Genomic DNA, 16,514 nt, shown 5'->3' with positions numbered 1-16,514 from the left:
TGTTCCTATGATGGCTTCAAGCAAAATAAAATTAAGCCTCTTTCCTCTGTTCTGAGAGAGTCATGACACTTACCTGGGTACACACCGAGTTTTAGAAGAATTAAATGATGTGTTTTCCTATTGACATTTGTAAATGTTATCCATTTATGGGACAGCACAAGATTTTATACATTTAAAAGTAAATGATCATTTTGCATAGTACTAGAGAATGAAATAATTTTCATCTTGTAAGCTATTAATTATATTTTTTATTTGTTCTGAAAACAGTAGGCTAAAATTTGGCAAGAAATAGTAAAAATATGAAAATGTAACATACAAAACATCATTATGAAAAAAAAATATCCTGTACCAATTAAAATCTACAGGTTTTGAGGAAAGTTATCGAAGTATTTTCCAATTCTGAAAAGAGGTTGGAGGCATTCATGATCCTTTAAATAAAAATAAGCATAAGAAATAGATGTGCAAGCACTCAGTATTTTAAGTTCTAAGAATAAACAGGATGTGTTTTCCACCAGAACTTGCAATGATTCAAATGCTGATCTCCAAACTCCTATAGGAGTATCAGGTTAATATATGTGGAGCAATAACGACACCTTGAGGACAGCTAGAAAAATGCAAAAAAAAATATATTCTGCATTGATACGGAAGGATTTACACACCCTTTTAAAGTCTGAATTCCTTGGAATTGCCACGTGATGTAAATTAAAAGCTCTTAAAACTGTTTGGCAAAGTCTCACAAGTCCCAAGAGTATTATTAATGCTCTCATTAGTCCTGAAATACTAGAATGTATGCTTACCAATAGGTTCATTTACTTGCTACTAGTTTTGAGGACAGACCTGTTCTTGCAACTCAGTAATCTTGTTCTGAGTTGCTTTTTTCCTTTTTACAGAAATAAAAAATTTTGCTTCGCACTGTTCAGCATAATATTACACCATACATGATTTTAAAACAAAAAGTATAAAAACAGTCAAGGTTTCTAGAGAAGTATTAAATGCAAATCTACACAAAAATAAAATTCCACATTTCTTTGTCACTCTCTACAAGTTTCAAGTATTCCTTTAAATTTGTACCTTTCAAAAACTGAAATAACTAAACATTTTCAAAAAAAAAAGAAAGTGGGAAGAGGAAGAAATCTTATACCTCTCATTTTGCTTAAGATTTTTTGCATTTGAAAAAGCACTTTTTCTTAATCTAGCTCTAAGTTAGAACTGCAGCTGTGGGGCCATTTTTAGAGCTTTCTGTTCCCTTAGTGCTATCTGCAGCCTTAGAATCATCACATATTTCATGTGGCTCAGTTTCTTCTGGTCGTGATGGGGAAAGATCAGTTGTGATCAAATCAGTCTCCTGATCTGATTTTCCTACTTCACAGCAAAATTCAGCTTTATCTTCCTGCTGGCTGTTCTTCTTTATTTGTCCATTCTGTGCAGGGTAGGTACTGGCAATGGTGTCATACAGAAATTGGTATTGTTCCTCAAAAATAAAGAGAAGAAGTTAGCATTAATGGAATGCTCAGAGTCCAAGAATTAATCCATTCTTTCTTTGTTCTCTTACATTTTAGACATGTAGCATGTAACTGGACCAGCAAGACTACATATGAAGCAGCTTCCACAGTTTTTGGCATAGAGACTGTTGCTCCTATGCTTTATTCTGACTTCATGTGTACATAACATCTCTGAAACTGTCTGCATCAAATATTCCAAGTTGTCACTCTGTGCCCTTTTGGTTCATAAAGTACCAAAAATACAGTTTTTAGAGTACCTAAACAACATGTATTGTACTGAGTCTGGAAAGTCATGTAATAACCTGCCTGTATTAATGATACCAAGGTCTGGTTTGTTGGTAACTGCACAGTGTGTGCCACAGCTCCTCTGGAGTGACTGAAACAGACAGTGGCTGCCAGCCTGCAAATGGAGTTCATCTCCCAGCTGCAGAAGGGACACTGCATGTACATCATGAACCAACTGCAGGAACATCAATTTATGTAATTTGTAATTTCAAACTATACACCCATTGCCAAAGGCAGTACAGAACTACAGCTCTGGACATCTCAGACTCCATTAATATCAGCAAGGGCTAATGCTCAAATGATGGTGAGTGTAAATGTTCTGATCAGAATCAGAAATTACACCCAAGGTTATGGGGATATTAGTGATCAATTATAAGAAATCTCTTTCTTTTCTGTTAATTCATAAGATTTACTTACAAAGGTGGAGACCATTCCTAGCCTGGTGCGACGAAGAGATTTTACTATTTGGAAAACATCTATTACTTCTTCTATTTCTGCACTTTCCAAAAGGGTCATTAAAGCACAAAATACACCAGTCTGCTGTGATCCATCACTAGAATGACACAAAATGTACATGTAAATTTACTAAGTAAAATCAGAAGCCTTCTGACTAAATATTAGGTAGATTTTAAAGTCTTTACGCTGAATCATATTTCCAAAGCATTTTCTTACTGGACTGAAATTGTCACAATTAAGTATATGTGTAGGATTCACATAGCACATAGTTTATCTAAAGACTACCTGGACCTGAAGTATCACTTAAGGGGAAGAGGGAAATTCAAAACTTCAGTGCAGACACACAGTCTCAACTATTGTTAGGAGGATTATCTTCTGGTTTAGATGGCATGCAAAGCTATTCCTGGAAATGGTCCTAGAAAAGTACACTTGTATCCTGGAGTGAGAGATGATCCTAAAAACTCTACTGGATGTTCACTAGTGCATCCTGCAAGTGAACTCTGACCAAGCATTTCCCCACAAAATGGGTGAACCAGCCAAGAGCAGCTGCTCCTGGTACCTGCCCTGTGCCCACACTTGCCCAAGAGAAGTGTGCTTGCTTTTCATCACTACAATCCAAAAGGCCAAGCTTGAGCAATTCAAGGAATCTTCTAAGGAGAGTTGAGTCTCCAGACACACGGAAAGGCTTGTGAGAAAAGGTAGGTATCCCAAAATTATAGTTGCTATGTATACCCAGAACTTAGAGCTAGGTGAATGTGTGTGCTGAATTCAGACCCACCAGCAATGGACAAGGAGTGGAACACTGCGGGTTCTCCTGTTGTCCTCAGTCACTGGTCTGGCTGGAAGTTTTTGTTTAATGTTGAGAATCATGCTGACTAAATCTTTGGGGGATTCTGGAACATCACAGCCACTCCACTTATGGTACTGATATTGATACACCTTCTGAGTTTCTTTTGTCTGGAAAATAGCAGCGGAGATATGGTTAATGTTCAGGATAAAATACAGATTCACACAGTAACTTTGTTGCTGCTGATTTACAAAGGAAGAATATTCCTGAGGAACTCCAGGGTAATAGTTCTACTTCATGAATATGAGGTAGGTAGACATCCAAGCTTTGTTCAAAGTACAAAAGACAGCTGATCTCCTGAGACTCCCCTACCACCATCTCAGGAACTCACTAAATAGAAAACTTGTGATAATTTATAGCATTTCTCATGACTGACTGATGGTCTGGAAGAGAAAAATATTTCTGTTTCTTAGAGCAGGAGATAACTGCAGTGGGAACTGTTTCTCCTCTTTCTTGACGCTAAGATTATAAATTTGTTTTTAAATTTAAAAAACTCCCTGAAAACCACCTTTTGGACTTTGCAAAACTTTTACCTTCAGATGTGTAACATCAAATGCACGTATGGTATAGCTAGGACCAGAGTTGACATCTGCCATTTGAACTTCTATGCCATCATACATTTGCTTTCCTTCTACCCAGTACTGTGCACAGAGTTCCTAAAATGGATAAAAGTACAAGTCAGTGGTTACCACTCAAATCTCCTTTTATTTTGCCTTCCACGTGCACTTAGAGACTGTACTGACTTTAAAGTAGGAGGAGTTCCATTGTATTTTAAAATATAGCATTCTACATTTTTCCCTCAAAAATTCATTAGAAAGTAAATTAAGTAGGTAAATGATAGTGCAAAATATGTTGGAAATGCAAATTCCTCATCCTATAGAAAACACTTAAGTGGAGCAAGGAAATGAAAGAGTGCAGTGCAGTGTTTTGTTTGCATATAGAGGATATTCAATGTGTTAATGTGCAGACAATGCCCCCACCTGATCTGCTTCCTTCAGCTCTGTCAACATAACAATGACTTTGACTTTTCTTTGGAACACCATTTGCCAGAAGTCAGAGATAGTTTCCTGCAGTGGTCCCTGTGTTGCAATCATGGCTTTTGGACCCCAGTAACCCTATAAAAAAAATATTTTTTTTCCTCAATTTGTTTGAAATGTGATTGTCAAACAATAGAACTCATCATTTAAGGAATACCCTGTGAAATAAATTAATGGACCTGTTTCTTTATAGGGAAAATGTGCCTATCACAGTAGACATCAGTCTTACAGGAATTCTAGTACCCAAGTAACATTAACTAAGTCCTCCTAAGAAGAATATCACTTCAGACTGACAACAAGATATACTGATGCTGCAGTAGGTGAGACCTCACCCTGCCATTTTTTTAAAAACATATTTTTAAGGGGTTAAACATTCCATTTTACGGGGCCATTCAATTTTACCACTAAGAAATTGTGTTTATACCACACAAAGTTGGTGCACCAGTCATTTCACACTGAGCTTCCTAAAAATACAGATACATTTACCCTAAATAGGTATCCTAAGTGTGCAGCATTTCAAAGGATTCAGATAAATGGAACTTAGCTAGTAATTCCATTGACATCAGTTACTTCATTTGTGACCAATAAATGTTCTTCTTTGGATATACAATTATACCAAAAAATTGTTGGCTCAAATTTTCACTGGTAGGGTTTGGTCCATTGAATAGCTTTAGTCACATTTCATTAACAGGGACAATATTAATCTGGTTCAACCTGTACACAGATGCCCAGTAATGGAAATATACGTTATAATGAGGCCAGTCTGAAGGCTAATGGTTTTAAACATAGATGGATTTCCCAATCAGCCATCATATCCTTCTCCTTTATTCAACTAAATTCTTTTCTATTGTGATGCCAACAAGAGAATAAGATTTTTAGCTGAAAGCTTATGAAATGCCTATAGTGGATCTTCTAAATACATACAGTTATGAATGAAGCATTGATGTATTTGCTGGATTCCTCACAGTCGCTGTCTTCATCCGAGGACTCGTCTGAATCATGCTCACCCTCCTTACTGCAATCTTCTTCGTGCCTGATGGGCACTCGGTTAAAGTCATCTGTGTGAGACAAAGTGTCACTGTCACAGCACACAGCCCCTGGATGTGGCATTTTTGGGGGCGGGGGGGAAATAGAAAAGGCCAGTCCTTTCACAATAGACTGCAGAACCAAGGCCACCTTGCTTGAAATAAACAGTCACAATAATTCACATTGGTAAAAACTCATCTCTTTTTTTAAAATCACTGCAAGAAGTTTAGAATTTTACAGCATTGAGAACACCTATCAAATAGTACTCTGTAAGGTGATTTGCTCATTTTTTCAAAATTTTTCTAATAGAAGAAAACAGATATAATAAGGGGAGGTGGGATAAAATAAGGCAATGGAAAATACTTACAAGGAATTATGTTGGCATTCCTATTTTTGCTTTTATTTTCCTCCCGATTCCCAATGTTCTGCGTCCGCCATCCCTTATAGGAAGGCAATCGCTGAAGAAAGAAGATGTTTGATATTATGCTTGATTAAAATGGTTCTTGAGATCATTGTCTCCTCAGGACTCACTCTCACTCTTTATCTTCCACTTCTCTTACTCCTTACTTCGGTTCTCTAAACTTTGGTAACATCTGTACTACTGTTTAAAAATGCCTGCTACATCATGTACAATGGCACAGAAAATCATGAACACAGACACAAGTAACCATTCTGCGAACTCCGACTTTCTTAAAAATATTAACTCCAAAGCAGAAATTAAACTTCATTAGTATGCAGCTTTTTCTCATGAAGGTAAAGAAACTTTCTCTGCCTGAGAAATAAAATAGCACCTAAATGATCTGTTAACTGTGGTATCTCTAGCTCATGAGTATTGTGCAAGGCATTTTTTAGCAGAAGTGGGAAGTAAGGGCAACCGGAATGCAAAGCTTATTTACCTGGAACTCTGCATCCAGCAGAGAAGGCTCAGTCGGGTGATCTTTTCTTTTCAGATTGTTAAGGGAGGAATGCAGTTCTGAGAGACTGATCTCTGTTTCTCCATACTGATTGTATTCCACCAGTGCTTGATGAATAAGGATGTATTGTGACTGGTGTTTCCCATTTGAAGGGTTTAAACATGAAGTTATTAAAGAGTAAAAAAAAATAATTATATCACTTTTTAAAATCATCATAAAAAACTATTAATCCTGTAATAATATCATCATTGTTAATAATATTAAGCATTAACATTAAACAGATATTAAATACAAGTGTTAAACTGTAAAATGCTGACATAAGTTAAAAACATACAATTCATCAGTCCGTAAGTCATAAGTTGTACTCAACTCATATGAAAATTGCATTTAGGCAGATGCATTTTAGAATGTTTAAAATTGAGTTTGACTCTGCAAGCTCAGTTTTGCATTTATGAATTGTATGTCAAAAATTTGTTCTCCTTGGCTTCCTCTTCTAAAGTCTGAACTTAAAAAGTTGAAGTTGCTAAAATACAAAAATAATGTCGGAAGCTTTTTTTCCATCAATAGTTTTCAGATCTATATTTTCTATGAACAGCTTCAATTGAACTGAGCAATTCACTTGTGAGAAATACTGCTGAAGCCCGAGTAAAGGAGAGTTTTGACAGGAGTTTCAGGGAGATACCTCTACTTGGACCATGAGGCATCGCTGCCGACGCAGTTTCACGATGTAGCCATAAACATCCACTCTGCCTTCTGCATCCAGCCCCTCCAACATGGCATCAATTCCTATGTACGTCCCAGTGCGCCCAACGCCGGCACTGCCAGCCACAAAGGCATTTGGTTATTGACAGGCAATGGCACCTCCCACTCCCTCTCTGAGGAGAGCAGGCCTTGACAGAGTAAAACTGAAAAAGTCTAACAGGATTCAAAGGAACTGAAAACACTTCTTGCTGTAAATTAATTAGCAACGCAAACAATGATGAGTTTGCATTTTTAGTATCTTTTAGTGAAAGCAAGGCCAACATTGCCAAATATGGTGCTTATAGCCAAAGCAGCCCAACATTGATCTGGCTGTTTTTCAAAGGTCTGTGTATCCTCAGGTTTTATCAACCTGAATTTCCTTTATATCCTTCAGAAAACAGGCCTTGTTTATCTTTTGCTGACTCATTTTCAAGTGTTCAAGTCACAAAATCACAAACACTTTTGCCCAGTCCCTTTTCTGAATAGCTTCATTTCAGTCATTTAACATTGCCAAATTTTTAAAAGAATATATATTTACCTGCAATGAACTACAATTGGACCACTAAAAAAGTTGCTGAGAGCGTTAACTCTGCGTCGGAGTTTGAGAAGGAGATGTGGATCTTCAGGGACTCCATGGTCTGGCCAACTTGTGAACTGGATATGAGTGACATCTCGTCCAGCTGTCCTTTCTCTTCCCTAGAAAATTTGAAGTGTTGTTTTTAATATATATCAATCTATATACACATTGGTATATGTATACAGCTGTATATGTTAGTGTAAGTGACTAGATTAAAGCCCAAAGAGTCCTTAGTGGACTTTGGTTTGTTGCTGCTAGACTAAAAGAGAGGACATAAATTTTGATAACCATGATTATAAAGCCAAATGAGAAAAAGCGCTCAAAGGCATTCTTTTACTGGCCATGATTTATATGGCTGTACAGGCATTTTTTCACTAATTAACCTCAAAGTTCTTACTCAGAGTTGAATTTTCCAGTTGTGGCAGAGCTATTCATACAGTTATTTGCCATTGTTTCAGTAGTTATACATCACTATTCTACCAGAACTACACTTTCTTGCAGTCTCCACTTTCTTGCCATGGACCACTCTTCAATTCCAAAACCAATATTCATTTTATCTTTATTCATATGATGTCAGCTGAACAAAGAGCAGACAGTTCTAAAAATATCAGCCCTCAACCTGCTGCAAATCACTCATTTCTAATGTCAGATTCCTCAAGTGACAGGGCAATGTCTTTGTAAATAGTTAATCTTAACATCCTGATCTGCTCACTGACCACACGAAGTTACAGTTTTCTTTTAATCAGACCACTTCCTGAGTAAACTTTAATGATATGAGACAGCAGAATAGGAATTCTATTTCCAGCAGAATTTCCAGCAGAATAGGAATTTCCAGCAGACTAGGAATTGCCAGCTGTAATCACGAATCAAGAAGGGCAGATTCTGTTGCTTTGCTGAAGATCTGCCAGCAGATTTACTCTTTTAGTCTGAATGCTTTTACCTATGTTTTAGACTCCTTTCATCATGATTGAAATACTTTTGCAAAGGGTCTGAGCTGAGCATTTAGCCTTTGATGACAAATTTTGTACTCAATTACACATAGGGCAACTAAAGTGACTTCAGATGCATGAAAGAGAACAATTAACCAGCCTTAATGCCTTTACACATATCTAAATGGTGATTTTAAAACACTTATATTTATAAACACACTTGAGATTGCCAGAATTTGTAATTGTCCCACTGTAGAATTATCAGAAGGGTAGATAATGGTTATCTATTAGTCACACGGATTTCAGTTGCGGAGGGTTATGCTGAGATACACACAAAGCAGCAAATTCTTTGTGTTAAAGAACAAACTAAATATATAAGGAAATTGTAGTGTATATATTAATTTTTTACCACTTAGCAGCATATTAATAGTTTAGTCTTAAATGTAGGTTCCAGAGGACTAAGGAAAAATATCTTTTGAAGTTTTGAAATATATATATATATATATATATATATAACTCATATTTCTTGCAAGAAATTACACCTACATCTAAGTTTTCCCTTAAGCTATATGATGCTTAGGAAAGACAGCAGAGAATTTTCCATTGAGAGCTGACTCTTCTCTTTTCAAATACAGACTCCAAACACACACTCTAGTTCCAGTCAATCTCAGACTTTTGAATCATCTTACATTTGTGATGTGCAGTTTCTGAATGATGTAGTCTGGACACGTTTTACTTTCATAGATCTTCACAATGATGTCCCCATATGTTGCAGTTCCATTCTCCATTGATGGCCAGTACTGGGCACATTTGTTCTATAAAGAGATGAAGTTAAATAAGCAGTCCAACAGTGAAGTGGCAGAGAACTGAAAGCTAGAAAAAAGCCTATTTTAAAGTAGATGGCAACTCAGTATATCTTTTCCAACTTTCCATTTCCAAATATCCAACAACTCGGGTCTCTGACCTGAAATTTATGGCCATGGAATTTAAATTCAGATGTATAGTGGGGAAAAAAAAATCCTGTACATTAGTCAAAACAATGAAGAGTGACTGCTGCAGTTGCTGATGGCTGGAGAAATGTTTGCAGCTGCTTCCATGCCTTCTTTTTCAGTCCTCAATGAGGGCTGCTGCTCCTGCCTATGGTATCAGCTTGGGTGTGCTGTAAATCTGCAGGCTGTCAACATCTTAAACTGCAGCTAAAACAGCAGCTCCCCTTCTTCCTGCTGTCATGGGGTGACTTTATGATGCCTGTATCCCCAGTTGCTTTGGTTATATTAGATATTCAGTTCTGCACCTCTAAGACTGGCTCTGAGAGCGATGTGGGGGAAGGAGAAGCTGCAGTTTGTGCTCAGCCCTCACTCCCCTGCATGCTGCCCCGGACTGTGCTGTCTGCAGCACGGACAGACAGCGGGACAGAGCTTGCCTTGGTTGGTAGTTAGTTTTTAGCTAGCTGAGGCAGAGAGGTTTCCCTGGACTGTTTTCCTCTTTTTCTTTAAATTGTTCAAACCTGCTCTGGACTGAAAATCCAAACAAACCCCGGGAGCTCACGCCTGTGGCCCACCGGGGCCCGGGCCTCGGCACTTTCTGGCGCCGGAGGGACTGATAAGAGCTGATACACCACATGAAAAGGACTTTTCTGGATTTGCCATCTCATCCAACAGTGAGAGGTTTTATTGTTGAATATTATTCAATTTCTGTTAAATAAACAGTTTTTCCGCTTTTCTAAAGGGAAATCTTTTTCCTGAGCCAGGGGAGGATCTGCTGAATTTGCTTTCTGAAGGGACCCCTTCAGAGGTTCTCTCCCAAATTTGCTCTAAACCAGGACACTGGAATAAGGAACAAAAGCAGGCCAGAAAGCACCCAACCTTCCACTTAAATAAAGGCAACAGAGGAAAGATAGTCTTTCTTGTTGGGGTTGATGACACTGACTTAAGACCATGGGAAAAATCCCATTAGTCATGGAGAGTAAAATATTACCCACATTGCCCCTTGGCAATTAACATTATTATGTTAATGTTACTAGAAAGTTCTTTGTTTCCCCTGTTGTTATTGGTTTACATTTGTCAAAGTTCTTTGCATATTCCTAATCTTCACTCCTGGTTGATACCTTCCCTCAGACTCCACCCCTAATTTAGTTTATATAAATTATTTTAAGCCCCTGGCCCTTTCCTTTGTTGTGCACCCCGTACCTTGTTCACGTTCTCACTTGTTGTTGCAGTTTGTTATTTTCTCCTTATTAAAGCGTTTTTGCTTTGGGTCACTAGATCATGCCCACTTGTCATTTTATCTCACTGCCTAAGGGACCTTCTCCCCGACATCCTGAGGCAGCACCCATTGTCTAATCCAGGCCCAGGCTGCTACACTTTCTCAGATCTACTGAGGACACTGCCAGGATATCAAAATAGATAAGAAAAAAATAGAAACCACACCTTTTCTGACAGGTCTATGAAGAGCTACAGTTCTACCTTGAGCCCTTTTCTGGATTAATTAGCTGTAATTTGGAAGCTCACCCTCTGCTACTTACTGATGTGACTAAAGTGATATTTTCTGGTAAGACTGGTAATTCATAAGGCAACACTGTTTTGGCATGCTTTCCAACACAGGTACTGCCACAATGAGAGAACAACAAAGAATGAAAAAAAATGTATTTAAGAAGAATATGTAATTCAGCATAGTACAGTAATCCACTTGGTTTTCTGAAAAAAAGGATGGAAAAGTAGAAGGAGGGAAGGATGGATATTTCTCACCCTCTTTCCTTCCTCACAGCGAGTCACCATGACAATAATCGTTGCCTTCTCTTCCCAGATCATTCTCCAAAAATCATCTGTGGTTTCATCCTTCGGGCCTAGAAGGAGATAATTTTAGGGACTTTTTCAAATTGCAGCCACATGAAAAAACACCTGCTTGACACACTTAGAGCTAACCAGAGATCATGCAAGTAATAGCCACACACTTGGTTTCATTATAGCTGCTATCATTAGGCTACAGCATTTTAAAACTCTCTTCTATATCTTTAGTGTATAGCTATGAAATCCAAAAACTTTTGGTGTAAAATTATACAACATGAGAAATCTGCCTTTGAAGTACAATTTATTGTCACAAAATTCCCTAAGCAAAAACTCATTGGCAACTTTGTCATGTTACATTTCAAAATGTCAGATTTTCATTTTTCCTTTAAGCTTACTAATAGGATTTTACTGCTCCAACAAAAATAGGTTAATAAAGAAAGCATATTCTTTTAAGATTATCGAGTACCTTGTGCAGCAATGTATTTTCTTGGTTCCTTGAAGCCCTGTAAAAAGTACATTGTTATCAACTTTTAGAAAGAAAGCATGAACAATCAAAAAGATTTGCAACTTTAAAAATAAATTCAATATGCAACAGTTCAATAATACCAAATACATTACAAAGGTGAAAACAGCCCCAATGGAAGTCCTCCAAGGTGTTGATGCTTTAAATGCACAGACTACAAAATTTCTTCTGTAGTGTCTAAGACTTTTTAAGTAAAAGTCACTCACATCAATATAACTTGCATTGATATAGTCTGATCCTGGATCTCCTGGCATCTCTGAGAGCTCAACACGGTTATGGTCATCTGTTTAAATCATTTAAACCAAAACAATTATATTATCTCAAGGCAGTTAGAAATCAAGCATATATAAAACATGTCAAAATTATTATATATAAAAAATACTCACATGGAAGAATATCAATGTAACGGTTTTTGTTCTGATTATGGCTCTTTTTGGCCTCCTTTATAGAAAATTTACTGAAAACTCTAGGAATACTCTGTAAAATACAAAATTTATCTTATTAGTTAAGCCTAGATTTAAAACAGCTTTTACAATCAAATGAATATGGAAATAATTTTGCATTACTGAATATGGAAGGTAACACTGTACTTCATAAGATATTACTTCATATATTCCTTACATCTAAACTTTAAAAAATTCTTCTTAATATAAAAATATATTATAATATATAAATTATATATTATAATATTATATATATTATAATCTTAATATATCTCCACAATTACATATTATTTATTTCCCCATGGCTGTGCACTAAGACAAAGTTTAAAAATATGTATTGAAAGGTACTTTAAGATGAGAGGTATTTTGACTGCACACTTTATACTTTTGCTGACAAACACCTTCAGGAAAAAAATAGATTTAGTCTTGGAATAGGGAGAGATTGATAGCAAAATTAACTGAGGACTATTTGACCTTAGATGAGAATTCACTCAATTTTCTAGATTGTTTATTTTTTTATTTATTTATAACTAGTACACATACTTCAAACATGCTCCTGGTGGAATTCTTTCAACCACCTGGATAAAAACCTATGGTATATTTTGAGTGAAAGGCAAACCTGAAATTCTTCCAAGAAGAGCCTTCCTTCATCTGCAATTTTCCTCTTGTATGTGTCCAGCAGTAGCTCTGAGGGTATTGGCTCTATGTTGAGAAGTTGCTTGTCATCATCTTTAACTGTGTAAATAAGTCAAATGTTTATTATTACAGATGTTGAAATTGTACATTACACTTCAGTAAATGTGATTCTAAAACTGACAGATAAATTAATGAAAGAACTAAACTCTTTCTTTTAACTTGGTGCATTTATTTTTATAAAACTGGTGTTGCCCGAGCCAGCTGTGAGCAAACAGGCTGTGGGAATAAGAGAACTTTTCCAGCTCTGGAGACACCTCTGGAGGAGGCCACATGCAGGGACACTACATTAATACTTTTTCACAACGTGGTGACTGTCATATTCAGGCACAGCAAGTGCCTCAACAGCCACCACAGTCACACAGCCTTGCCTTCTGCTGCAGTTCTGGTCAGTTGTTGGCAGTGATTAAAATATAACAACATCTATCACCTAACTTTCCAGGTTTTCTCCAATTTATGCTCAGAATTGCAATAATCTGCAACATCATATTGAATTATAAAATAACAGTTGAACAAGTTTTAACACCTCTTACTAGACATATATTAATTTTTCATTTACATTTTCAATGGGTACTTAGATACCTATTGAAATATATTTGCTTAGGTACTTTTCAATAACCATGTACCTAAGCAAATGGATTTGAATTTCAACACAGTCCTACTTCCCATTTAATGTAGCTAGCTTCTGTGAATTTTAGTGTTGTAAATTTTTTCTTGAAGCTTTCTGATATTGACTGATCCTGTCTTTCTTCACAGGTTTTGAAATCCTGTGCAAAAAGGTGCACAAAATTTTCAGTCTTTGGGATTTGAAAGCCTTCAAAATTTTTCAGTAAAAAACAACCGGCTAATGTTCAGTCTCTTGTTTTGGAAAAAGGTGCACAGAAAAGCAAAATTTCATTTTAAACTGGATTTTATTCTGGACTTATTCTCAATGTTAAACATATCACAAACATTGTCTGGGATAACTAACTATAACTGGGTTTTTAATTGAATAATAAATAATAATTTTTCAAACACTGATGAACTTTCAGTTCACTTAAGTATAAATACTTCTATATATTTACTGAAGTATTTTTGCCCTCCAAATAAGGTGTGATCACATCGATATCTGCAATCTGTGTATGCAAATAACAAATAACAAATAACCCAAAGGTGGTAGCAAGACTTGAGACTATTTCCTAAATGGAAATAAATATAAATTGCTAAACATATAAAGATACTCACCTGCAACAAGGTTCACGCCTTCAGAAGAATTGCTGTAAGAAGCAGAAGCAGCTGTAAATGCTTTGACTAATAAGATACAGATATATATGTTAAGATGTATTTGTGTGTGTGTATGTATGTATGTGTATATATATATATATTTAAGTTAAATAAAATCAGTTTTGTATGACAACAGCAGGGCTGTTTTTATCCAGCATCCTGCATTGCAATCTGTCTGTGAAAGGGTGCTACACCTGGGATTATGCAGAGGTGCTTGGGATCCTTGTCCTCCTTCTCTCCTGCCCCGAAACAGAGAAACAAGGCGGCCACATCAAAAAGCTTTAGTGCCTGCGTGATTTTGCCCACCTCACCTACAACAAGTGACTATTTAATTTCTTTACTGGAGTGACTGCTCACACCATCTTCTCTCCTCTTGCTAGTGACAGAAAACTAACACATACATAAAATATAATATGTTTAAATGCTAAATATCCAAGAACAAGTCAGGCTGTCTGGAGTGTGTACAAGCAAAAAATAGTTTGGCTTCCCTGAACAAGAGCAGCTCCCTGTCCCCCTAAGGGGAAGAGTAGGCTGAAGGAGTCACCAAGTTCTGTTGTTGCCAGAGGAAATTGCTCTATCTCCTGTGTCTCCCTGCAGGCAGTGCCCCCTCAGGAGAGCAGCAGTCAGCCTGGCTCAGCCTGGCTCTGCAGGGCTGTGGCACAGACAATGGCCATTCCTCTATTGCCATCCTCTGTCCTACAGAACTGCTGAGCCATTGAGAGATTACTGTAACAAGCAACACCTCCCTGACATTTTGTGTAGGGTGAACAAACATTTAAAAGGGTTAAATTTCCAAGAAAGTGTGGATTATTTTCATTACTTTTGATTTAAATCATGAAGGAAATGTTTTCCAGATATTTCGGTTGGTTTTTTTTTAAGCTAGGGATAAGTCATTTTGTTCCATGCCTTGAGCATGGGTAGAGCTGAGAGATTTTGAATCTATTTCATTATATCTGTTTTGTTAGACAAATACCAAAAAATTGGTTTCTTTTAAAAAGACTTAAAGGTAAAAGGATATCTTTTGCCAGAATGAATGCAACATCAAACTTGTAACATTTTGCCACTCCCCACTGTGAAATCTTGTGGAAAAACCAAAAGCTGTCCCCATCCCCCTTTCCATTTATGTAAGAGAGACTTACCTAAGCTTTTTTTTGTGAAGATCATAGATTTTGTACAGAACCAGTAGTAAAGCAATTACAGTCACAATGATCAAGAATGCCAAAAATATAATCAAGGCTCTAGAATTATCTACCAACAGAAAAATAATACATTTATTATTTTAAAATTTATAAAAAAGAAACCTGTATACTCCCTGGAACCAGGGCTTATCAATTTTTGGTTTGGGGTCTTTTCTGAGAAAAAACTAAACAGGTTTGAGTTTGCTATGCCAAAGTAGAGGACGGAATTTTAGGTTTTCATTAAAAAATCTTTCCCTTAAATTCTTCATGTCCACCTGTCAAAATGCTACATCTCAGTGGTTCAGCATTACTGTGTTTGTCTCCTGCTATGTGTGATCTGTACAGTGCAGATCTCAGTTGCTCCTGATCTGGGAACTGGGAACCTCTGCTAAGTCACAGATGTTCAGCTCCTGAAATGCAGGATCTGAACACAAGAAAATAATCCTAAAGTGAATAATGTCAGTTAGAGAAATTAATTTCTTGTTGCATTTGAATGTTTCCTGAAGAAAGCACAGCTGTGTTATAATTCTGAATTATGATTAATGACTTGGCAACATGGTCTGTTACATTAATACTGAATGGGGATATTTTTCAAATGCAGATCAAATATACAAATATAACTATAAAACAGGAAGTTGGGGGTTTTAATTAGGAGCAATTTAACTGAATTCACAATTTACATTATTTATATTATGCTAAAATCTAAAGGTAAAAATGCTCTACATATTTACTTACATCTGGTTTTTATACTCCCCACTACTGCTGTCCCATTATGTTCTCCATTAAACACGAAGATCTGCATGCAGTGGGTGACAATAACAGAGATGTTCAGATATGACAAGTAAAAATTTCTGCAAACAATTCTTAAAAAACAAAGCACAATGGATTTTTGAAATTCATTCATCTATTGACAACATCATGACAGAATGACACCATGACAATCTCTGTATTGATATTTATAGTGCAGCTCAGGTCTCTACTCAAGTTACAGCAAGATCTGAATTCAAAAATATGGAGATGACAGAAAAAATAATTTAGAAAAATTGGAAACACACTTTACAAAATAAAAATCAAATGTATCTCAAAGTAAGATCTATTTTCTCTTTTATTAAGCCTCTCAAATCTGAGAAAATAACCATGCAATATATAAAAATCCCATTTGCTGCAACAGTAAATATAAAAATATTTCATGTTTTTAATACAAATTTATGTATGCATAAGTAATTCATAAAAGTTTAATTAAATAAGGTGTTTCTTGCATCATTAACTTTTGGGTACTTTTAAATGGTGTTAAAACACTAACTTTGTTTT

General features: G+C 36.4%; 1 protein-coding gene across 3 annotated transcripts in view; it reads right to left on the bottom strand.

Annotated features, from left to right (window-relative positions):
* Nucleotides 1–258: 258 nt before the first annotated feature.
* PTPRC (protein tyrosine phosphatase receptor type C) overlaps nucleotides 259–16,514 on the bottom strand; it is a 62,402-nt gene continuing 46,146 nt past the window's right edge. For all 3 annotated transcript variants that reach the window (XM_058842251.1, XM_058842252.1, XM_058842253.1), the window contains 19 exons: nucleotides 15,939–15,999; nucleotides 15,165–15,273; nucleotides 13,987–14,018; nucleotides 12,689–12,804; nucleotides 12,013–12,103; nucleotides 11,833–11,909; nucleotides 11,570–11,606; nucleotides 11,062–11,159; nucleotides 9,004–9,129; nucleotides 7,347–7,504; nucleotides 6,750–6,885; nucleotides 6,050–6,199; nucleotides 5,521–5,611; nucleotides 5,052–5,185; nucleotides 4,071–4,205; nucleotides 3,624–3,746; nucleotides 3,022–3,200; nucleotides 2,205–2,340; nucleotides 259–1,471 (listed from right to left, as the gene is read on the bottom strand). In XM_058842251.1, coding sequence (XP_058698234.1) covers nucleotides 1,199–1,471; nucleotides 2,205–2,340; nucleotides 3,022–3,200; nucleotides 3,624–3,746; nucleotides 4,071–4,205; nucleotides 5,052–5,185; nucleotides 5,521–5,611; nucleotides 6,050–6,199; nucleotides 6,750–6,885; nucleotides 7,347–7,504; nucleotides 9,004–9,129; nucleotides 11,062–11,159; nucleotides 11,570–11,606; nucleotides 11,833–11,909; nucleotides 12,013–12,103; nucleotides 12,689–12,804; nucleotides 13,987–14,018; nucleotides 15,165–15,273; nucleotides 15,939–15,999 — 2,262 coding nt within the window. In that variant the 3' untranslated portion in view covers nucleotides 259–1,198. The remainder of the gene's footprint in view (nucleotides 1,472–2,204; nucleotides 2,341–3,021; nucleotides 3,201–3,623; nucleotides 3,747–4,070; nucleotides 4,206–5,051; nucleotides 5,186–5,520; nucleotides 5,612–6,049; nucleotides 6,200–6,749; nucleotides 6,886–7,346; nucleotides 7,505–9,003; nucleotides 9,130–11,061; nucleotides 11,160–11,569; nucleotides 11,607–11,832; nucleotides 11,910–12,012; nucleotides 12,104–12,688; nucleotides 12,805–13,986; nucleotides 14,019–15,164; nucleotides 15,274–15,938; nucleotides 16,000–16,514) is intronic.

Source organism: Poecile atricapillus, chromosome 7, assembly GCF_030490865.1.
Source record: "Poecile atricapillus isolate bPoeAtr1 chromosome 7, bPoeAtr1.hap1, whole genome shotgun sequence".
Classification (NCBI taxonomy): domain Eukaryota; kingdom Metazoa; phylum Chordata; class Aves; order Passeriformes; family Paridae; genus Poecile; species Poecile atricapillus.
Note: the sequence above shows the minus strand (reverse complement) of the source record. Positions and strands in the feature narration are given on the sequence as shown.